General features: G+C 43.4%; 1 protein-coding gene across 5 annotated transcripts in view; it reads left to right on the top strand.

The window, feature by feature from the left end:
* Nucleotides 1-1,088: 1,088 nt before the first annotated feature.
* The window catches only part of kidins220a (kinase D-interacting substrate 220a), a 40,190-nt gene continuing 17,290 nt past the window's right edge, over nt 1,089-23,988 (top strand). For all 5 annotated transcript variants that reach the window (XM_078089963.1, XM_040198666.2, XM_078089964.1 and 2 more), the window contains exons 1-24: nt 1,089-1,297; nt 2,479-2,699; nt 4,516-4,674; nt 5,382-5,480; nt 6,224-6,322; nt 7,900-7,998; nt 8,347-8,445; nt 8,663-8,761; nt 9,968-10,165; nt 10,288-10,386; nt 10,661-10,759; nt 11,094-11,192; nt 11,282-11,459; nt 11,606-11,770; nt 11,997-12,176; nt 12,292-12,457; nt 12,680-12,831; nt 13,531-13,631; nt 13,720-13,905; nt 14,058-14,198; nt 15,091-15,328; nt 15,470-15,561; nt 17,418-17,562; nt 18,068-18,230. In XM_078089963.1, coding sequence (XP_077946089.1) covers nt 4,543-4,674; nt 5,382-5,480; nt 6,224-6,322; nt 7,900-7,998; nt 8,347-8,445; nt 8,663-8,761; nt 9,968-10,165; nt 10,288-10,386; nt 10,661-10,759; nt 11,094-11,192; nt 11,282-11,459; nt 11,606-11,770; nt 11,997-12,176; nt 12,292-12,457; nt 12,680-12,831; nt 13,531-13,631; nt 13,720-13,905; nt 14,058-14,198; nt 15,091-15,328; nt 15,470-15,561; nt 17,418-17,562; nt 18,068-18,230 — 3,029 coding nt within the window. In that variant the 5' untranslated portion in view covers nt 1,089-1,297; nt 2,479-2,699; nt 4,516-4,542. The remainder of the gene's footprint in view (nt 1,298-2,478; nt 2,700-4,515; nt 4,675-5,381; nt 5,481-6,223; nt 6,323-7,899; nt 7,999-8,346; nt 8,446-8,662; nt 8,762-9,967; nt 10,166-10,287; nt 10,387-10,660; nt 10,760-11,093; nt 11,193-11,281; nt 11,460-11,605; nt 11,771-11,996; nt 12,177-12,291; nt 12,458-12,679; nt 12,832-13,530; nt 13,632-13,719; nt 13,906-14,057; nt 14,199-15,090; nt 15,329-15,469; nt 15,562-17,417; nt 17,563-18,067; nt 18,231-23,988) is intronic.

Below are 23,988 nucleotides of genomic sequence, written 5' to 3' on the forward strand. Positions count from 1 at the left end.
ATTCAAAATGTCATATTTTTTTCCAATAATGGAGATAAATATATTTTTTATTTTTTTACCCACGGAAGGGCCATGCAGCAAAGGAAATATCCAAACAACACACTATATTGTTGTGTTATGGCTTTGCAATTGTATTTTATTATCATAGTGTATTTTTATTTGTTTTATCAGGAAAACCAAGGTAAAACTAATTTGGAAATAATGGAAATAGTTTTTAATTAATGTTATGCAGACGTTATGCATTTATTAATTATACCTTTGTTTTTTTTGCTGTTATAACATTTTCCTCTAATACTACTTTGATGCTGAAGAGTGCCTAACCACTGGAAATTGTTGCACATTGCCTTATCCACAAAGCCCGTCTTGACATGTTACAGTTGAAAAGCACAAATGTAAATGTTCAAAGGAATAAATTCTGTATTCCATTAGCCACTTCAGCTTCCCACTGGACACAATATAAGTAACACTTGTGCAGCCACTAGTCAAAACAGCTGTTGTGAAAATGACCTCTGCTGCCAAATGTTATGAAACTGTTCGTTTAATGTGCCGACACATTAAAAATTCCTTCCTACCACTATAAAAATGTTCCACTACGTCATTGTCAAGCTCATGCAGACATTTGGCTCACCTAAAGACTGGGAGAAAACTTTTTTTATTGTTTCATGAGTAAATTGAGTAGAGAACAGGACAATCGGTAGTGGAGGAAGTAATCAGATCTCTATCACGAGTAAAGGTTCTGGAGAAGTCTTGTTAGAAATATTTCCTTGAACTATCAGAATCATTGATTTTGCAGAGGAAGTCACCCCATGGGGGTGTTGTTTTACCGTTCACGTTTTATTAGTTTATGCCACAAGCAGCATTTTATTGTTGTAACTTGTTGAGCTAAAGCACATTTTAACTGTTTTAAAGGCTGCTTTATGTACAAGAAAGCAATGCACAGCATTGTATTTGGCCATTATAAGATCTTGAAATGTGAGTCTGCAAAGCTGTTAAAAAGTACAAAAACGTTCTACAACAATGGTTAAGAAATTTAAAATTGTTGCCAACAGTTCCGCAGTTCTTGTTCTAACGGGTCATGTGATCAAACAGTGGGCGGGGGTGTGATCAAACAGTGGGTGGGGGTTCCCGGCTCCTTCTGCTTCACCACGTGTGACGTCTCTGTAACTCGGGGCAGAAGGGGGCGGAGCTTCTCACTTCTGACTAAATGAAATGTTTTGAACGCTGTTTCTGACGAAGTTCTCCGCGCAGGAATAATTAAAAAAAAAAACCAACAACCTTACACAGCAGCCCAGACTAGGTAAGATAACGGCATGTTCATTGTACCCCCGGCCCTCCTTCCTCGTAGCCCCCTTACAAGGGGTAAAAGTGTGAGGACCTGTTGGAGAGCTAGCCACTCTGAGCTAACTTAACGTTAGCCTTTAGCCGTTGTCAGTTCGGCCAGCGAGTGTTGTAACGTTAGCTGCTGCCTCGCAGCGAAAGTCAGTCCGTCAAATACACACCACTTGATGCTAAACCGAAGTAGATGAATACTCAACTCTTAGTTTCTAGTCGTATTTGACGCCATGCATGCACTATTTATATCCGTTTGCGCGCGCGCGTCTTATACAGATGTTTACTTTCTTGACAGGCTGCCGCTGTTGCTTCATATCTGCTCTTTACTCTTGCAGGCGCACCACATACTCGTAGGAACTCATCAACACTTATGTTGTAACTATGTTGTAACCAGGGATTAGTTCCAAGCAGAAGGTTTTCCTCAGTTAAGTAACCAGACACCCTTTCAGAGTAAAACCCACAACTGGCCTAAAGTCTCGGCCTCGGGGCTGATGGGAAAAGCAGATGCTGTGACAGGGAACTGAACCCTCAGCAGTTTCATGCCCACATGACACGCATTTAAAAGCTGACTGGTTAAATTTAGAGATCGTATCCAGTGTTGCCTCCCAGGTTCCTGTTGATCTGTGTTCACAGCCGACGAGGAGTCTTGATGACCATATCAAGGTGTGTTTTACACAAATACTGAAACAATAGATGACCTGAAAGTGGCTGTGTTTACATTGTGATACAAATAATATGTCAATACCAAAATATCATCTGGGATTTTGGTTGCCGTAGATTTGTGTTTTTCTGTTTTTCTGATGTGAATATTGTTTGCATCTACTTCATAACCAATTTCCTCATTTTAAATGTCTTCCTGTGTTCCTTATCTTATTATAGAGCTGATATTTTCGTCACTATCTTCTGATGTTTTATAGTCCAAGTATCAAGTAATTTAGAAATCATCATATAAGTATGTAATTAAAAGAGTTATTTTCAGACCCACTATATATAAAATATATATGTATATATATCTCATACATTGTAATTTAGATTTGATCAATATTGACCATCCCCAGTGTTTCAGAATTAGTCCAAATTGTTGTCTATTCAATGTTTTATACAATTCAAGCCAACATCATCTTCTCCGTCTCCCTTCATCTGTAGGATTTGGTACTGAGCCAGTTCCTGTAATGAATGGAAACCTGATCACGTGTGCCTATTGTGTTGGAAAAAGATGGGCGTCGGCCAGCCTCCTCATCTAATATTCAGCCTTGAGTGAAGGGGGATGCTCAGCGTCAGCCCGGCACTGCTTGTTGATTCTGTTTTGGAGTGAAGATTGGTGCTGTTGACTGGTCGAATAAAAATAAGCCTCGCTCTACACTAAGGTAAGGGGTTTGTTTGTTGATCCTTTTTTTTTAGTGTTTAAATATTTTCAAGCAGCTTTAATTTAATAATTTGTTTTAATAGCTTTCACTATTGGTTTTGCTGTTTTTGGCTAAACTGTTTTTATGGGCCTGTTTTAAGTTAAAAGGACCTGTGTTCGCTCCCATCTGATCGCTGCTCAGCAGAGAGCGAGCTAAATGTTTACTGATTGGTTCTTTGGTGGCATTATCGTCCACCCATTGTGCCGAGAGACGAGGGCGTGTCAACAGGCCCATGTATCCTTCAAGTAAACAAAGGATTTCTTTAGTCATTTTCCTAGGAAGACGGCAGGTCACCCCCCCAAATGAAGAAACGGGGCTGGATTTTAGAATAAATAAAGAATATGTAGACATTCATGGGCGGCTGCTCTGTATTGACTTCATCGATATGAGCCTTTTGTGCTGACAGTCCAACCGGCATGTGACATTTAAGGGTTTATTGACCTGAGCTGCTTGTCTCCCAGATTATGTGGAAGTATTGAGCAGCATGCTTGCTAATCTTTACGTGAAACCCATTACCAAGGCAACCTGCAAGCAGTGAGTGAATGCAACTGATAAATTCTGTGTTTCCCCGGCAGGAAGTGGGTCTGACCATGATGAAAGAGCCCAACTTTATGAATGATTAATGAGTCTTTTATTCATTGGCTAAATCTCTTCTGCAGCTAAAACATCAATGTTTTAGGCTTGTCTTTTTTTAAAAGGTATAATTCTACAATAATGTCTGGGAAGCTTAGATATTTCACAATATGTTATTATATTCTTGTCAGTGCCTGAAGCTTCTAGAAATGATCATGTGAGAGGACTGCTGTTTAACTTCAGGGTAAAAATTGTAAAACATGACTGATGACACTAATAATGTGTTTCACTAAAGAGGGGAACGTGCTGGCCCATTTCAAGGGTTTGAAATAATTCTTCAGAAGGGCGGAGCCTTATTGTAGATAATCTCTGCCCGGCAGAGTTCACCAAAATCCCTTTCAAGCCAGTAGAGGAGGGTAGAACTGAGGTCCGTCCTGAAATAATTGGATCGCACGGTCGAGTGCACCAATTGTCCACATGATCGCTGCAATCAAAGGTTCAAAGTTCGGAGACTGTTCTTTGTCTTCGGTGGTATTTGACGACTCGGCGGACGTCCCGGATTGGAGCCTTGTTGTTGGCCGGCCGTCGTTATACGAAGCAGACGGTTGCCGTTTTCAGCATGAGCAGTTCAGACTGAACTCAAGGGAGCCTCGTTAGCATTTGTGTAACAAGCGCGTCTAACGGATCAAACGGACTCATCTCAGATTGTCCTAGAGGCTGACGTGTACATTTGTGGAAATGTATGTGAATGTCGGTAAACGTGGTTACAAATGGTTTCTGACAGTCTGCCTTTACTTTTAAAAGTTAAATATAAATGGATTATTGCATGGAAACCATGCACATGCAAATACTGGCCAGCATGCTATGAAACTTTAAACTACGCTGGTTATAATAAGACAAGGTTTATGCAGCAGAATGTGATCCTCTTTTCTGATTGTATCTTGTGCAGAGTGTAGGATAAAGAGCTCTCCTCTATGTTCTTCTAATGTGCATGGCTGAGTGTGTGTGTGTGTGTGTGTGTGTGTGTGTACCGGGTTTGCACTGTCCTTGTTTGTTGCCTAGCATCACTTCAAAGATGCACCACACCCACTTCCTTGCTTCGACGTCCCCGCTGCTCTTTCCGTGGTGCTGCACGATAGATACCTTTTTAGTCTCTTCAGCCTTCTTTCTGTGAATGCTAATCTGTTTTCCTCTTGCTCCGCAGGGGTGGACAGGCGGTTAGCTGTCAGCCATGGATACCCCCACCTCTCTGAAGATGACCAATCTGGCCATCCAGAGCCTTTTCAGCTACGTGGAGGAGGAGAACCTGGCCGCCATCAAAGCACATTTGGAAAAGTTCAAAGACGTGGATAGCCGGAGTGACGTAAGTCAGGCACATCACAGCAGAGGTCTGGTTGGGCTTGACTGGTTGGTTTTGGGGAAACTAGAATCTGTTGTGAAGCTTGAGTGAAACAATCCCGAAAAAAGCAGGAAGACACGGTAGTTGAGGTTGCTTTTGGTTTATGTATCATATATAATGCCCGTAGGGAGTATTTAACCTCCCATTTCATAAATGACATTAAACTTTGTTGAAACAACAGTAAAAACTAGTTTGAGATAATGTTAAAAGATCAAAACATATAAGTTGGATAACTACTTTTTGTCTGCACTAGGAACTCCTAATGAACCTGTAGCTCGTTATTCTGTGCGATAAACCCCCATTGTTTTCCAAAAACTATCAATAAACATCACTGAACCGTTCCTACATTTCCCTAAACATGACCACACATAGCTAAGCTCCCCGCTGCTGTAAATACGGGCTGGCCAACCGAATCCGTGTTAAGAATCTTGCAGTGAACTAAGTATATTCCCTTTACCCAGTAATTATGTTCATGAGGTCAAATTTCTTTCTTTTCTTTTTATGATTATATTGACAGGTACTGAGACAAATATAGATATTTAACCTTGAAATGCAAACTTGACTCATAGAAAAACATTTATGTAATTGTGTTAAGGATATTTACGTAAGTAAGTAATTAAGTAAGTGTTTGTACTTGTGTTGTTTCTTCCCTCCTGTTTTTTTACTCCCAGAATGGACAGACTCCCCTGATGGTGGCGGCAGAGCTGGGAAATCTGGAGATAGTGCAGGAGCTCATTCGCAGAGGAGCCAACGTTAACTTCGATGATGTTGTAAGTATGCACACACATAACATCCCAGAACGCCTCACACGTGGCGTTTCATCAGGTATTGAGAGCACAGGCACAGGTGAAAAACAATGCGGTCCTTTCCGCCGCATTATCCACTTGACAAAGACGACGTAGTTGAACTCGCGAGCCTTGATGTCCCATCTCGCTGAACTCACCACACTGAGGCTCAGTCAACAGCCACCACGAGCTATGATGAGCCATAATGACAAGTTATTATATTTACCTTCGCTCTTTCCACTAAATGACAGGATCCACTTGCTGGCCAACACCCTGTGCCTCCAGAGGCCGCCCCCCCGGACACACGCACACATACGCACGCACACACTGAAGCACGCATATACCGTTTCTCATGCACGTACGCAGGCTCACCTGCGAGTACACCTCTCATTAACATCTCTCGCACAAGTAACCTGCCATTAGACACGACACACTAAAATCCGTGCTCAGTCTCGCGCCAACGCAGAAGAAGGCAGGCGAAGCGCTGCGTGCGACAGTTGGTACCGCTGGTTCCGTCTTACTTGACGCTCTGACGCTGCGTCCATGCGACACCCGTCGTCCATGCGTTCCATGAGCACCTGGTATGACCAGCTGGTAGGTACCGGCCCGGTGGTCATTCCCGGGCCGTCCCACGTGGCGCTCCAACGGACGTTCGTTCAATTGGATTTGTAGTACGATGGGGGGGGGGGGGGTTCCCACGGTAACGGGTTGTCTGTGTGTGTGTGCAGGACTGCTGGACCTCGTTGATCTCGGCAGCTAAGGAGGGCCACATGGAGGTGGTGAAGGAGCTGCTGGAGAACAATGCCAACCTGGAACATCGAGACATGGTGAGAACGTAGAAGGTGGCAGGAACGTTTTTCTCCTTTTAAAATCTGCTGTGAGCAAAGATGTTTTTGTTTTTTATATAAAAACCGGAATTTAAGTCGGAAAAGTTATTTAAAAAAGGGTTGAATTGGATTGTCCATCCCAGTGGATGATATATGTTTAATAATGGGCACCTGTGTCCCATGTCATCCCTCTCCTCTCTTTGTTTTCTCAAAACATCTAGTATATAATGGGAACATAAAAATCATCTTTAAAAGATGACAACTAAATATTTACTTTAAAAAATGGCAATTCGACATAATGGAATAAATAAATAAATAAATAGATAAAATAATCGAAATCTTCTCTTTCTTACATGATAATTCCTGTATTTATTTTTCACCTACGAGCTAGACAGATTTTTCAAGCCAGTCTTGACAATATTAACAACTATTCCCAAATGGATTCACCACAATTAGTTTCCGGGGTGTCGGGTGGGACTACAGATAGTAACTTTCTTTAGTGCCAACACAGTGAATGTTTTTGTAATCTTTTTTTCTTTTTTTCTCCTCTTTGACAATGTATTTTGTTAGCTAAACCGCATGGAATAAATAAAACACTGTGTCAAACCTTTAACTGAAACTACTGAGGTCCATTAACAAGCTGCTTGAACTTCTATTGTACGTCGATCCTTCATTTGTAGCCTGTGTGAGATCACAATATAATAAAGTCTTGATTGTATGTGCATTAGTGGTTTCTGTCGAATCGAATGACCACAGTGCTGGTTGGACAGAAGGATATTTCGCCCTGAAATTGGCGTAGAATGAAATTATTTCATGTCGGATGAACTGCTCCGGTAGTAATGCCATTTGCTGATGTCTGCTCGTCTCCGTATGGGGCAGTGATGTGATTTAGTCCTCACTCTAGACCTTTCAGAGGCAGACTGTTAGACCCGTTGTATTGGCTGTTATTATTCAAGAGCAGACAGCATGGCAGCATGCAGATGAGATATACATATGTATCATCTGGGACTGAAGAGGTTGTTGGTTGGGATGTAGATTCCCCAGCTCAAGAGGCAGAGTGCATTTCCACCAGTGAAATGTAATGTAATAGGTTGTATTGTCATCAAGTGTTTCTCATACATCATGAACAACATTTGCTTTTCTTTATTGGCACTCAAAGTTTACGCTTTTTTTTAAAATTCCCTCCAATATCTCTAAATGTATGGTGGGACATTTGGAGTTTTTTTTAGTTGTTTTTTTACCTCATGGAAGTGACTCAGGACATCACCTGACTCATTGCCATGTAAAGCATGTCTAAGCTGCAGAGGACAGGTCATCACGGGGATTATTATAAACCACACAGTGGGATACGGTTCACTCAGTGGAACGTCTGTCACACCAGCTGGAAATAGAACATTTTCCTTCCACAAAAAAGCTTGCATTTCACTCACACCATGTAATGATAAAAAAATACTTATAATAATGTCCAGAATGTTCCTTGTTATTCTACATGTAAGCGGTGTTTTGCACTGTATTTATAACACATTTGTTCCTCTCCAACTCAACTGTGTTCTGTGTGTGTGTGCGTGTGTCCTCAGGGAGGTTGGACTGCCGTCATGTGGGGAGCCTATAAAGGTTGTACGGATGTGGTCCAGCTGCTCTTGGAAAAAGGAGCAAACCCCAACATAACTGGTCAGGTATGAAGATCGGACACACTGTGCTTCCTCTCACTTCCCCCGTGGTAATAGCATCCTTGTTCTCTTCCTTTTAATCCGGCTGTAACATTTCAAAGAGAACGAGTATGTTTGCAGCATATGACATGAAGAAAATAGAATATTGAGCTCACTATTTAAAAACCAATGGAACATTCCACATAATTGTACAGTAAGAAAAAAGCCAGCCGCGGCTCTGCTCTTCACCTGCACCATGCAATGTCTCACGGATCTGCTGCTTCAGTCATGTCAGGCGGCTTAAAGCGTTAGTTCGACCACTCTGATCCTTAGTTACTGTCAGCGTGACTCCACCCTTCTCCTCTGGCCCAACAGTACAGCGTCTACCCCATTATCTGGGCGGCGGGTCGAGGCCACGCAGAGATTGTCCATCTCCTGCTGCAGCACGGAGCCAAGGTCAACTGCTCCGACAAGGTAACCGGACACCGACAGATTTTCATTTACTTGTTTTTACCCACACAGAAGGTGCAGTTAGTGGGACGAGCTAAAAAGATGCGGCGGCTTTGGTCCCCCATCTAACCAACCAGTTACCCAAGTCCATGTTCTCTATATTTATTGACCTTGCTGCACGTTAATCACAGGCCCCTGTTTTGTTTTTTATTCACTAAATAGTTACATATTGTCTTTGCAGTATGGTACCACTCCGTTGATCTGGGCAGCCAGGAAGGGCCACTACGACTGTGTAATGCACCTTCTGGCCAACGGGGCCGACGTGGACCAAGAAGGAGCGGTAAGTGGATCGAGTGGTTCGCTGCTAGTAGCATTCAAGAGAGATAACTGGTATTTTTCATTGATTCCTTAATTTCAGACTATTTTATTATGTTTTGGTGTTCAAGTGACTTAAGGGGGGGCAACAATCATTGAAATGATTCCAGTTTTACGTAACTGGGAGCCACAAAACAAGCTGCAATTATTAATCAAATTATCAAATTCAAAGCCCTCGTTCACATTGTGATTATCATCACAATATCTTGCCAAGACATTAAACACACTTTTTTAACTCTTTAACACAGTACACCGTACTTGTGCTGTTTCAAGTAAGTGAGTGAGTGAGTGAGTGAATGTGAGCAGTTCCCTTGACGGGATTACATCGCATCTTGTGAGCAGCTGCCGTTTACAGCGCCCTCGCTCAATACCAATCTCAGAAATGGTTTTCCCTGCAGATCGGTTAGACACAGAAACGTTATTGCAGCGGTTCTCAGATGCTTCTTGAGAGTCCGGGAAAATATGGAAAATTGTTATTTGCTGATTAGCACTGATACTCTCGTTATAACTCTGACTTATTTACAACTTACACGTATTTGACACTAATTTGAAACAATTTTATATGTGGTAGCATTTGCCAAACGATGGTTATGTTTGAAGAGGTAGCCTAACAGCTGAGCAAGTCTAATTTAGTTTGGGGTTCAATTTGGGTGCCATGACAAACGAAGCAGCCTGTTCCATTCCGGCATGGTTTGCACATAACTAAGATTTAATGCTCCCAAGCGCCACAAACTCATAAGTAATCTGCAATATTAAATAATTGATTGCCTCTATGACGCAGAGCATCTGTGCTCCTTCAAGTCATCTGTGCCGTCACAAACTGAAAAATGTGATAGGTTGATACATTGCATCAATAATCAGATGGAACTAGAGTAGCTAATGTAGCCGAGCAATTCATCTACATGTGATTTAGCGTTATTGAGCTCGGTACACAATATATCAATAACAAATTGTCAACAAGCCTAAAGTGTCTCCCAGTGCTGCGAAAAAAGATTAATGACATTTTGAAAAATACAATTTGTTTAATCTCCAGCCATAAAATATTGACACTTGCTCAAATGAATGCCAACAAAAACACCCAGGCAAGTGGACAGAAAACATCTGTTATCTTGAAACGTTTGGGTTGGACGGATCCTGAAATTAGCAAATTTAAATTGCTTTATTTTTTCAGAACTCAATGACGGCTCTGATTGTGGGAGTGAAAGGGGGCTACACAGAGGTTGTGAAGGAGCTGCTGAAGAGGAACCCCAACGTCAACATGACGGACAAGGACGGCAACACGGCCCTGGCCATTGCCGCCAAGGAGGGTCAAACCGAGATCGTACAGGACCTGCTGGACGCCGGCACCTACGTCAATATCCTCGACAGGGTGAGCGTAGCAGGCGTGCTGTTTGAAGACCAGTTGATACGTAAGACAATATGTATGAAATACAATTTGTGTCTCTCTCCGTCTGTTCTTCCTTTCTGTCTCGCCTTCACCCCCTCGGTCAGAGTGGGGAGACAATGCTGATTGGAGCAGTGAGAGGAGGTCATGTGGAGATAGTTCGAGCTCTGCTGAACAAATACGCCGATATCGACGTCAGGGGCCAGGTAACAGTTCCTCTCCCACGGTCTTTGCTGGTGTATTACATTTTAAGAAGAGGCGTGAGGCCTTCTTGTATTCTCTGTGTGATATGTCACACTGCTATGCAATACTCCTTCAGTTCTGTTGTTTCTTGGTAAAGTCAACTTGAATCCATGGGAATACGCACGTATTATTGCTAGATATACAGACAACACTCCTTGATGTCCTCCTTCACATATTACACTAGTACTTTTTTGTAAGATAAACATAACCATATTTGCCTTGTCCTCTCCATGTCAGGATGGGAAGTCTGCCCTCTACTGGGCAGTGGAGAAAGGCCACGCCACCATGGTGAGGGACATCCTGCAGTGTAACCCTGACACCGAGAGCTGCACTAAGGTACAAACACGCGGTAGCAAAGGAATCGCTCTGTTATCCTTCCAATTTCTTCATTGTTATTTCCAAAGTATCATGTTTTTCTCTTTATTTAATCCAGATGTTTCATATATATAATCAAAATCTATACATTTTAAACATTGTAATTCAATAATAAAAGAAGAAAATAAATCGGCTGTAAAAAATACAGTTGAACAAAAAGGCAAAAAGCCTGATTTTACTTAAAACAGCCTTTCTTAATCTATTGTGCGTGTGCACTGGTATGTTTTTCACTTATGTAGTGATTTATTATAAATGCAAAATCAAAATGATATTGATGCTGTGTGTTGCATTTTAGGAAGGAGAGACTCCACTTATCAAAGCCACAAAAATGAGGAACATAGAGATAGTGGAGCTCCTGCTGGATAAAGGAGCTAAAGTGTCTGCAGTGGAAAAGGTACTTTTTGTTGTAATGTAAAGTTTGTCACAACAGTACTTTAATAATGTTTTTCTGTTCTAATCTGAGGGTGTTTTCCTTCCTTTTAGAAAGGAGACACACCCCTCCACATTGCCATTCGAGGGCGCAGCCGCAAGTTGGCGGAGCTGCTGCTAAGGAACCCTAAAGATGGCCGCCTGCTTTACCGCCCAAATAAAGCTGGAGAGACACCGTACAACATTGACTGTACCCATCAGAAAAGCATCCTCACACAGATATTTGGAGCCAGTATGTCCACCTCCTTCCGTTTAATTTAGGAAGACTTGTGTGTCACAATATGCTCATTGCATTGTACTGAAATCTGAAAAGAATAAAAGACTTTACTTTGTCTTCGCTCACCTTCTTCTGCTCTATATTCCTTTTTTCTCTCTCAGAGCACCTCTCCCCCTCGGAGTCTGACGGAGACATGTTGGGCTATGACCTGTATAGCAGTGCCCTAGCAGACATCCTTATTGAGCCCACCATGCAGCCGCCTATCTGTGTTGGCCTTTACGCTCAGTGGGGCAGCGGCAAGTCTTTTCTTCTGAAGAAACTGGAGGGTAAGTGAGCCCACGGCAGTAAAAAGTATCTTGTCAAAACATGAGAAGTTCTTGTAGCTAAAATCGGCCTTGTGGACGGTGCCGTTTCTCAACCTCTTTTAATCCTTCTGTATGATGATTACATTTTATAAGTGGGAATCCTGAACGGATTTGTTCTCATATTGCTTCATATCCTCACACAGTGTCCCTTGTTTGAAACATCTGACATGAGATCATCTTTTTTCAGATGAGATGAAGACTTTTGCCGGACAGCAGATAGAGCCCCTGTTCGAGTTCTCTTGGCTGGTGGTCTTTCTCACCCTGCTACTCTGCGGCTCAGTGGCCGTGGTTCTGGGCTTCACTGTTGATCCCAAGCTGGCCATAGCCGTCTCCCTCAGCCTCCTCGCTCTACTCTACATCTTCTTTGGTGAGGAGACGGACGACGATGACATGAGCTTCTCACCCACGTTGTGAATCATTTCAAAAGAAGACCTGTTAGGGATGTTTATGAATGGGACTTAACCATTACATCTGATCCCCAGTGTTGGTGTACTTTGGAAGTCGGCGGGAGAGGGAGAGCTGGAACTGGGCGTGGGTCATCAGCACCCGTCTGGCTCGCCAGGTCGGTTACCTGGAGCTGCTGCTCAAACTGATGTTTGTCAACCCCCCTGAACTTCCCGAGCAGACCACCCGCGCACTGCCCGTTAGGTGAGAGCCACACACACACAGAAACACACAAACTAACTGCTTTTATTTCCTTCCGCACTTCCCAATTGCAGTGGTTTTAAAACTCCTTCGGTAGAGTACCACTGATTACAACATCTAACGGTTTTGTTGAAGTGAAAACTGAATTCCAGGTCTCATCTGGGCAAGTTTGCTGTATAACTGAACAATTCAAAGGATAATTCATGCTTCTAACACGTCACACAGGTTTCTGTTCACCGACTACAATCGCTTGTCCAGTGTTGGAGGGGAGACCTCCATGGCTGAGATGATTGCCACGCTCTCTGATGCCTGTGAGAGGGAGTTTGGCTTCATGGCCACCAGACTCTTCAGGGTTTTCAAGAGAGATGAGATCCAAGGTGACGTTTGACTTTCGATGTCAGTCGTGTCATTTTGTTTCGGCCAGCACACAAAGTCAAATTCAGATCTGTAGTTGATAATTGTAGTAAAGTAAAATATATTCAATTATAGTAACACAACAAGTCATAGGTTTTTCAAACTAGTGCTGATATTTTGACATACTAGGGAGAGAACACAAGATCTAGATAAAGAAATCTTTATTTATTTTTTCAATGGAAACCTGACTTGCCATCCCTTCATGGCTCACTTCAAGTGACTTGCTCAAAATGATGAGCAATGATGCATGTAAATGAGTGTCTACAGCTGTCAAGGCAGCGTGGCTTATAACAGCTTTTTTTGCAATTTATTGATGCTGTTGGGATGCTTTGAGAGAACACACCAAATATAGCTCTGATGTTTTTGAGAAGATTAAATCAGGTTTGTTAAGATTGATATTTAATGTTGTTTCCATTTGAGGTCATTTGCAAAGTTAAATTTAAAGATGCCCTTAAAAGAATGAAAGCATTGCTGAGCCATTGTATAAGTATACCAGTGCTTCAAATAAATTATTTAATTAGTTTCTACTCCATTTACCTTACTTAAATGATCTTAATATGTGCATAACTTATGGTAATTCAATGCGCATAGAAAGTAATTGCTTTTTGTGATTGAAATGCATCTCTAATCATCTTATCCTCTCCCTTCCTCTCGTACCGCAGGTAAGAAATGGAAGAAAACATGTTGTGTTCCCTCGTTCGTGCTGTTCGTCTTGACGCTGGGATGCCTGATCACTGGCACGGCCCTGTTGGCTATCTTTAAGGTAGGTTTAGAGGCTGTAAACAGCGGGCCTTTTTACCATGAGGGCTGTGGACGGCCTGTTCCATCACGGCCATGCTTTTATTTCCCAGGTGAACCCGGATAATTTGACAATAAATGCCGTGCTGATAGCCATGGCCAGTGTGGTGGCCCTGGCCTTACTGCTCAACTGCAGGACCTGGTGGCAGGTGGCCGACTCCGTCCTCAACTCTCAGAGGAAACGGCTGCACAGTGCTGCCGACAACTTGCATCGACTCAAGAGTGAAGGATTTATGAAGGTATACCAAGACAGTTTATCCACTGTACCCAGACAAATGCAAGCCCTTTGAGGTCCTGTCCTCATGCGTTTGACGTTCTGACACTTTATTTCCCAATCCAATCAATTTCCCTTTTCCTTGTTTAAGAGGCATTGATTTTCTTCCCTTGTCAGGTTCTGAAGCAGGAAGTGGAGCTAATGTCCAAAATGGCCAAGACCATTGATGGCTTTACCCAGAACCAGACGCGCATGGCGGTCATCATCGACGGACTGGACGCCTGTGAGCAGGACAAAGTTCTCCAGATGCTGGACACGGTGGGTGCCTGCATATGCTTCCCTGAGTAGGAGCATAAACGATGAGTGCAGCTTCCTATTTACTGATGACAAGATGATGTGAAGCAATTACATCTTTCAACATCTGTCACTCAGGCACATTTTTGACCCCGGCTGCTGCCATATGGCCCTAACTTTCCAGGGCCTTTCACCTGTGCAAATGCACACAACCACATCTGTGCAGACACCATGTCTTTCCCAGCTGCCTTAGCTCGCCTCAAAGATTCTCCCTCTCAGCTGCTGGGATCAAATTTCCTGAAAGCAAAATTGTATTTGCCCGCAAAGATGGTAGCCTCCTGTGTGCTAATGGAATATGATCATCTTTGCAAGCACCTCCTAGTCCCTCTTAAACCATCCTGTGTTCAAAGAGTCAGACACACTTTGAAATACAATTACTTTTATAAATTAAACAAATGAAACATTTCTTTTTTTACTATAGTCTATACAATGTAGAAAAAAATACAATATTTTTCTACCAAATAAAGTGCATTAAAGATGCAGAAGTGGAGCCGTAGTTGCTGCTGCTATGGGACCAGGGGTTAACCAACCCTGTTGGTAGTAGGCAAGAAGCACAAATCAATGTCCTGTGACATTTGGACAATGTCCCTTAGTTAGCAAAGTGGAAATCCCCAACACCATGTGCTCACACAGGAGTCATTGGGTTGAAGTACTACAACTGAGCTGTTGTGTTATTGCCGACTGTAAACTACCCATATTGACATTAAAGCAGTGGACCCTTCACTGAGGATCTGCTGAGTTAGCGGCTCTGAGAGAATCTTTGATATATTTCTTTATTTGATTAAAAACACCAGTGAAGCAGGTTTCAAAGTTTGAAAAACATATTGTCACACCAACTCACGGTTTCTCATTCCAGGTGAGGGTCCTCTTCTCCAAAGGCCCTTTTATCTCCATCTTTGCCAGCGACCCCCATATTATCATCAAAGCTATCAACCAGAACCTCAACAGTGTGCTGAGAGACTCCAACATCAACGGACATGACTACATGAGGAACATCGTCCACCTGCCAGTATTCCTCAACAGCAGAGGTCTCAGCACGGCCAAGAAGCTCTGCCTGGCCGCGCCCGTCAATGGAGAGACCTTTCCCGCCGAAGGTAGAGGACAATGACAAATGTATAAGACGTTGTATTGTGTACACATATATGTGGATCGCACACACCAGGTGAGGTTTACAGTTCTGTTTGAGTAACAATGCAGAATGTATTTATTCACGGGCATCTCTTTTGTCCGTCCAGGATGGCACGAAGACATGGACAGGAAGATTTCTCAGAGCAGCGTGGCCCAAGACCAGGCCAAGTTTGGCAGCAAGAACGCCCTAAACCGCAGGGTAACAGTCATCCCCGTCACAATAATTTGAAGAGTCATCATCAGGCTATTATAGAAATGAGTCCAAAGAGAGAAACTAAGAAGTCCAAGAGTATAGGAAAAATAATGAATCCAAATAACCTGTACAAAAGACAAAATATATCAAGCATTATTTATTCTACTGCTCACCCTAAGTAGTTCACTCCCCACCCTGAGAATGAAAACAAACAAATTGTTATTATTTTTTATTTCACCTCGCATGTTGTCCGGAAATATCATACAGTTGGAACTGAGTGCTTGATGTCTTATCATGACACAAAATGAAAAGGCAGTTAACAAATCACATCATTAGTTTTCGAGATCCACATCCTTGCTGCTCCTTCTTTTCAGCCTCCACCCTGTAGGGAGGCGGGGCCGGGGGGGTGTCAGTACAGGTGTGGTGCTGGCAGGCAGTGCAAAGGCCAGAGGACAGAAGGAGGCCCGTGGATAAAAAAAAAAGAAAAAAAAGGAGACGCTCGGTATGCGGCCAAGGTTCCTGGCGTAATTGATGTAATGACTGTTTATCCTTCCCGCTGCGTTGCCGCAGCCTAATGACGAGGCCTAGCAGCAGTGGGTCCCTGTGACAAAACACTGGCACCAGGTCTGCTGGCAGGAGGCTAAGTGACTGCTGCTGTCGCCGTCCTTCCCTCCCGTGAGACCTTCTCCCTACCCCTCCCTCCTTGTCCGCCTCCCTCTCTTATTTGTTTGTACCTCGGGTTTATCTTGTACCCTCAATTACTGTTGTTGGCCCTTCTATTGTGGGGCTGCATGCTCTTTTTTTTAATTTGCCCTCTGCCACCAGCGAGCTCTTGGCAGGAGGGCCCTTTTTCTACAAGTGGAGATTAAAATGAGGGCAGAAGGGGGAAATGAATTAGTGGCTCTCCAGTTTCATGTGGCTTTTGAAGTTGTGGATGGCATTAGGAATATCTCATCATCTTGTTTCTGAGATTTTGTCGTTCAATAAATTCACTTTTTAGAAGGAAAATAACAATTTCCTCGAAATCTGGATCCTGTTCTAAAAAGAATAGAGGAAGAGCTTACTCAAAATAGAACAACCTTTTACAAAATGAAATGAAAGTAGATCAGCAAGGACAAGAATAACTATTATAAGTAAGCAGACTCAAAACCATCATCTAAATAACAAGTAAAGATGTAAAGATCTCTATAAATTGAAAAGTCAACCACAATGGACCGTCTGTATGGGGGATCTTTTCAGTTCTCGCTCAGTGCTGCCTATATGTTTCACCCCCCAGGGAAAAGAGGTCATGAGACTTCAAAGTCAACCGAAAGTCTCGCCTTGGCTCATGACCATGTCAGCGGCCTGATATCATCGCAGATGTTCCCGCTAGATCGGTGTCATGTCTGTTCAGCGTGGGACAGTGGCTCTTTGATTTTTTTTTACAGCAAATCATATGTCCAGATCGTTATATGTAAAGATGGATGATCTAAAAGGGGGAGACTGAAGAAGCCGATCATTAGAGGGGAAACAACATGAAAGTTAAAGGCTGTTAACTGGTTTCACTCGCACCTCATAGGGTTAAAATGCAGAGCGTTGCTGGATTATTATCTTAAGAGTCAACACAAGTTATTAGAAGATCATTTCCCTTTTGAATGAGAGCAAATAAATAAATGTAAATGGAGTTAAAAGATAGAACTTGAACGGAAGTCAAGAAACTGAGAATATTAGGAATTGTCCCCCCATACAGCAGAATTACTTTATATGTAAGAAACCCAGTGGAAACATCTCCTTAAGCCAGCTGATAACATGACGACATGTCAAATTCTCCACCTTGTAATCCTCTGACTTTCTGCCTTTCTCTGTGAACGCGCTCCGCTCAGGACACGTACCGCCGTCGGCAGATGCAGAGGACCATAACCAGGCAGATGTCCTTCGACCTGACCAAGCTGCTGGTGACCGAGGACTGGTTTAGCGACATCAGCCCTCAGACCATGAGGAGGCTGCTCAACATCGTTTCTATCACAGGTAAAGAATAGCACTGCCCTCATGTTGTTATACCGACAAATTACATTTTGTCTTAACGGCAACATTTGAGTTATTGATCCCTAATACAAACACTTCAACAGGGGTTTGATGGTAAACTTTGGTCAGCCTGAGGATGGAGGAGGAAGACAAAACATCAAGATTTAATTCTACACCAGCAATATGTTCTACAAGCCAAATACACTGCAAAGTGAATACAAAATATGTATTTGATTTATGATGTAAAACATATGGTGGAAATGATCGAGATCCTAAAAAACAATAACTCTTTTTAACGGCAATACTTTGGACGATTAATTAACGGGAGGATAACCAAACCTGAGTTGTTTGTTTTCTTGGAGAGAAGAATAGAGCTCAGAATTCTAAAGCTGTGTTCAAACTATGAGCGTCACAGCAGCAGGCTAAAGGTCATTTTTTCAGTAAAGGCCGGTGACACTAACAGAGCCTCGATAGCTTTGAAAAGACTGTAATGCACCGTCGTCCACAGGCCGTTTGCTGCGGGCCAATCAGATCATCTTCAACTGGGATCGGCTGGCGTCGTGGATCAACCTGACGGAGGAGTGGCCTTACAGGACATCGTGGATCATCCTCTTTTTGGAAGAGACCGACGGAGTGTCTGACCAGATAGCTCTCAAGACAATATACGAAAGGTACAACACACGAGCACGTAGGCGGAACAATTGGCCCTTCTTAAGCGATTCATCTGATCTGCAAAGTGTACGGGAGCCTTCAAGTCACCTGTATAGTTTATTTCTCTACTTCTCTACAGTTAGTTTTTATTTTACCTTCCCTTCTTCTCTTGTTTTATTGGCTCTCCTCTCCTTTTTGATGGGGAAATAACATAAGCAGGCTGAGGCAGCCCTTCGGTTATTTGAGTCTAGCCTAAGGTTATCTGAGTTATCGGTGAACTGACAAATCTCTGCAGAGTGGCTCCTGTGTGCCCACCGTCCAAAAAGCCCGAATACAAGTTAAGCGCCGGAGTCAGTATACGGTCAAATATTTTGACATCCTGGATATTCTCTTACGCCGACATCTTTCACCAGAAGATGGCAGTAGATGATTTTGTTTACGTCGGCTACGGCGAGTCCTTGCCGATTGGCTTTGAGAGCCACACTAGCTGGCGACTGACAGACATATTTTGTAATCGATCACAATGCACAAGGTAAGAGATGTCTGTATTATAACCTGGACATCTCCAGGTCAACCAAGAAGACACATTTCCTTGAAACCGGACCCGGGACCGCTGACGCTGGTACAGGTTTGGACGAGCTGTGAGTGTCTTCTGTGTGTCGGCGGTGTGACTCCTCGTTCTCCGTACATACGTGCGCGTGCGTGCGTGTGTGTGTGTGTGTGTGGTCATGGATGCTTTCAGGCCTGCTCGCCGCAGACAAGGGGAGGCAGACATGGACTCGAGATGCTGGGTTCGGGTGCGCTGCTCTACATCAGTCGATGGCCTTTAAAGGTTGCACTCTGTCACAATACACTAGCGCCTACGAGTCCCGCGGCAGGAAAGCGTCACAGACGGTTACTGTCAGCCGGTCGGCCAGCTCGATTCAGGAGAGCACCCTCCCTCCCCCGTCTGCGGGGCAAACCACTGCCTCGTTGGACTAGCTTCATGCTGTTTGGCTTTCAGAGGACAATAGGCATTCATTCTTGATTTTGTATATGGCAGTTTAAGTGTTGTGCGGGACGTGTGCAGCGTGAGAGGAGGACGGAGGGCTGAATGCGACAATCTTTGTCATTTTATCATTGCTAATTTATGCGGTAAAAGATACGCCACTGCACTTCTCTATAAATCTTAATCATATAGTGGTGGACACCTTCAAAAAAATGTCCACTCTTTACCATGATTATTGTGTGAAATAAAACCAATATAATTATACGCTTGGAACAGCCATAAAACTCTGCCTGGAGTCAAGTGTCTTCACCGCTGCATTTGGATTGTGCTTACGCTGCTCATTAGACTCAATGTAGTCTTGTTTTTTGACCAACGGTCCTGTCTCTCTTTGTCTTTGTCCTCACCGGGTGTCTTTCCAAATGGCTGCTCTGTTCTGCAGCGGCCGTCGGAGAGAGGCGGCCTTAATGATGATGACAGGAAGCCTCAAACAGGCTAAACACAGCGCTTCGCCTGGAGGCCTTATCTCTCGCACTGATCTTCCGCTGATAAGACTCGGGCCTCTGTCCTTGTATCTTTTTCTGTCACTAAGCTCTTTTCTTCCCCTTCCTCATAATCGCAGGCTCCTTCGTCCGTTTTTTTTTTTTTTAATTCCGGCTGAGAGATTCAGTGTTTTTCCCTTAGCGACGGACGGCCACTTGACTGGCCTCTTAAAACCTCCGTCCCCGGTCTGTCCGCTTGAGAAATCTATGGCGTCTTCTTTGCTTTCCTCTTCAGACACAGCACACGTACTCTTAACATTATCGCGTGGATTAAATTAAACCAGTGGACCACTTCTTGTATCTTGTAGTTAGCGTATTTTCTGTCTTAATGCTGTCACAGCGCGACCCATGCGGTTCAGATCTCGCGTGGGCTTCATCTGTTTTTATCATGGGACGTGTTATTGTGCACAACCTTTTTTTACACAGCGGAACTTGTGCATCCTCTGGGCGTTACTAAGTGAATATATTAGTGGTGAAGTGAACGTGGGGGTGAGTCAGCCCCTTATAGGTCAACTGTCGCCCTGCATCTCAGTCACAAAGCAGCGTGCTCTTCCTCTCTCTGTAAGGCTTGCTGCAGCTCAGCAGCACACAGAGCATCACAGATGCTACATTTTTGGAAATTCTTTCTCAAAAGGTCTTTTTGGTTTCCGTCCCCCTCTCTGAGAAGGGGAAAACTAAATTGGGTTTGATGCCTGCCTGCAACCTTCTCAGTTGAGACTTCACGCCCTGAATAACCCTCTAAATTAAAACTAAATTGACCCACACACTACTAAACCACGGGGACCAATTTCACGATGAAAGGTGACTGCATCTGTCTGCGGCGTGTACCTGAACTCCTAGAATAGAGAGGGAAGAAAAAAAAAAACACGCCCACCTTCGCCTCATATCTCACACAAACACACGCATGCTTTCAAAACAGCTAAAAGCTGTTTTTAGCAACTTGCCTGGCAATAACAAGTGCCATGAAGGGCTGTGAAGTGTCATTGTAGGACACGGCGTGAAGAGAAATGTGTAGCGCTAATTCCCGGAGTGGTACTGGGCCAGTACGGCCCTTCTAATCTGATGGAGAATGTGTAATCGGTTAATAACCTCAGTGATTTCTTATCGTTAACGGTAAGACCAGACTAATGCAAGGTAGCAGGGGGGGAAAGAACCCTGTAACAAAGATGTCGATGTCTGTCTGTTCGGGAGATAATGGCTCAAAGTAATGACACACACACACACACACACACAGGGTGCAGCCTAAATGTTTCTCTCCTACTAGTTCAGAAAGAAAACTACAAAATTACACCTCGAGCAGTGAGCCAGCGCTGTGGCCCGCCCAGCACACCGACTGAAGCGCCACAGAAAACAAAACAACAAGTGTTTTGGACCGTTTCCTCGCATTTGTAGCCGTCGAATTAACAGCCCTGGATCTGTGCTTCGTACAATGTGTTTTCGGACGCGAGCTAATTGAATTTGGAGCCTGCAGCCTTGTGACTGTCATTTCCAGCTGTATCTTTTCTCCATCTCCTCTCAGGAGTCAGTCGTTCCCGGTCTCCGCTGCCATTAGAGACTTAATGACTATAGCTAACCCAGCTTTCTCGTGCCTTGTGGTATTTGCGTTAGAGCAGCCATTTCCAAAGACTGTTAATGGGCTTTTGTATGTTTATTCTCCTTGATGTTGTTTAGAGTCATTACATTACTGAATACCTAAATGTAGGATTCCAAGTTTCTGAGCGAGTTCAGGATGTTGCTCAAGCACACGTTTGTGACACGTGGCTCAAGGTGATGCGTCACCGTTCACTGTCCGACTCCACCCCTTAAATTTGAACTTGTTTTTTCCCCTCCATGTTAACCATAATGAGTGTTCGGATTAGGTTTGTTAAACCACAATGACATTCAGGAGAGGCCCTCACAGTTCACTGATACTGACCGACTCCGGTTTCTACTTTAAGAATAAACACATTAGGGTGTTTTCATTGATCATCGGAAAGGGGCAACGTTTTCCACAAGTTCAATACCCAAATAAAGTCTTTATTTAAGCCTTTAAACATTGTTTTCTCTGGTAGGTCCTTTCACCTCAAGTATTTCTTTGGTTTGTTTCGTGTAACATCACATGACAAAACACAAACTAACATCCTGAGGAATCTAAAGTTGGAGTGTAGTGCGTAGTGCAAAGTCGTGTGACGATCTTGATGCTTTTTTTGCTCATTTGGACAACATGTCCTGGCTGTCGCTGCGTGTGGCTCCACTTTCGCGGTAAGAAAATAGTTGTTGACAGTAAACTAATCAGCAGCCTTTCTGATAAGATTTGCTTATTTTCACCGATTTCTATTTCAAATGTCATTATCTTTTGGACTGTTGATCAGACAAAACAAGCAATTTGAAATGAATTTGCATTTTTTTCTGTTTTACAATAACGTTTAATCTACTAATTGAGAAACTAATTGACAAAATAAATCAGCAGAATAATTGACGGTGAAAATGATTGTTACTTGCAGCCATAATGTGAAGCAAAAATGGAATCAGTCCCACGGATGAGCATGGAAGTATAAGTAAGTGATGTGATCAGTCACCTCCTGCGTCTCTCTGGACTTTTTAAAGTACTGTTCATGCAGTCTGTGGGAAACCGTGTCAGGCAATGTCTTGTTTTCTTTGACAGTGGTGATTTGTTTTTTAAGTGGCATACTTCTGTGCTTCGGTTTAGGTGTTGGGCCTAATGATATATCGGCCCCTCAGAGAGTTTATTTTTGGATGCCGAGATCCTTTTTTCACTCGGTGGGGGTGTGTGGGGGGCGGGCGGTGTTTCACTGGTCCGCTGAGCAGGTTCCTGTACCGCTCTGACATCTGGTGCCCTGTCTGTGCCAGGATGCCCCCGCCGCACTCCGGAGTGTGTTTCTGGCGCTGCACCTGAATACTTCTGTTCACTCCACCCACCCACACAAACCTACAGCCATGCAAACTATCGCACCCTAACTCACACGTGCGCAAATTGCGGCAAAATGCATGCAGGCTGTAACTGAAACGAGCACATATACACACACCATTTGCAATTACAAGCTTTCGGGATTGAACATATTCATGCAAAAAAGGAAAAAATTCTAATCACACTAAAAGCCCACATGCAACAAACACACACATATAAACCCACACCTAGCTCTCACGCCAGTGCAAGAACATATGTCGCCCCCAACTCTTCTGAGAATCAGTGTAATTAATCAGACCCTGAGATGCAGGCTGCATTGAACACACACACGTTCCTACAGCGCAGGAGGCAGAACACAGTAGTTCTCAGGTAAAGTTTTTGTGTTTTTAAATTGCCGTCCATATCGCTGTGTTTGCCAGTATTCTTTCTATGCTTATGCACTTTATAATTTTACTTTGTACGTCACAGCTTATGAAGAATCTTCCCTTCACAGTTCCTCCTCTCTCTTTTTTTTTCTTTTTTTTCTGACCCGGCATTCATCAACCAAACAATCCCGCCCCTCCCTCCGAGACGTGGCTGGAGCCAGGCACTTCTGACAACTTTCCCACTAATCGCACTCTGGATGAATACGTAGCCAAGCAATTCAGTCTTAATTAGATATACTTTTATCCCAAGTACTGAAACATTAAGATGACACTTCATTCAGGATTACTTTAATTGGCACAATTATTGTAATTTGGTTGCAATCATGTGCCGGCATAAAGGCGCTGTTCCAAAGCTCATGCGGGTGATTCCCTTTGTGTGGGATCTTAATCCCTTTTTTAAAACTCTTAAATATCTGGCTGCCAAAAAGAAAAGAAAAAAAGAATGATGATCCTATTCTTTTTTTTTTTTTATGATGAATACTTTTGAACTTCTACTGCCCTCAAATGAAAAGTCTTTATTCTTTGTAACGCTGTCTATTGTTCCCATGAATTCCTGTCCATTCCGTGACACTTCCTCATCTAGATGCACGGCAGATGCTCAAAAAACAGCCCAATATTTTCCCGCCCTCTATGTCGTCTGCTGAGGAAGCTCATTGTCCCTGTGCTTAATCCCTCCGGGAGGTGTTTCAGTGAAAGACGGAGTAAAACCATGGTAATGCCATCGCTCATTGCAGTGCCATTTGCCAAGAGGCCTGAAAGCGTGTGTGAATTCGTTACGGCTGGTGTGAAACCACGTGAGTCTCAATAGAGTTCTGGCACCATCCCTGATAGGACACTGGCATTGATTCTACACACCAGTGTTCAGTCCCTGACTGACAAGTTGATAGATAAAGACCTGGACAAACAAAACAAAAAAAG

Source organism: Gasterosteus aculeatus, chromosome 15 (assembly GCF_964276395.1).
Source record: "Gasterosteus aculeatus chromosome 15, fGasAcu3.hap1.1, whole genome shotgun sequence".
NCBI lineage: Eukaryota > Metazoa > Chordata > Actinopteri > Perciformes > Gasterosteidae > Gasterosteus > Gasterosteus aculeatus.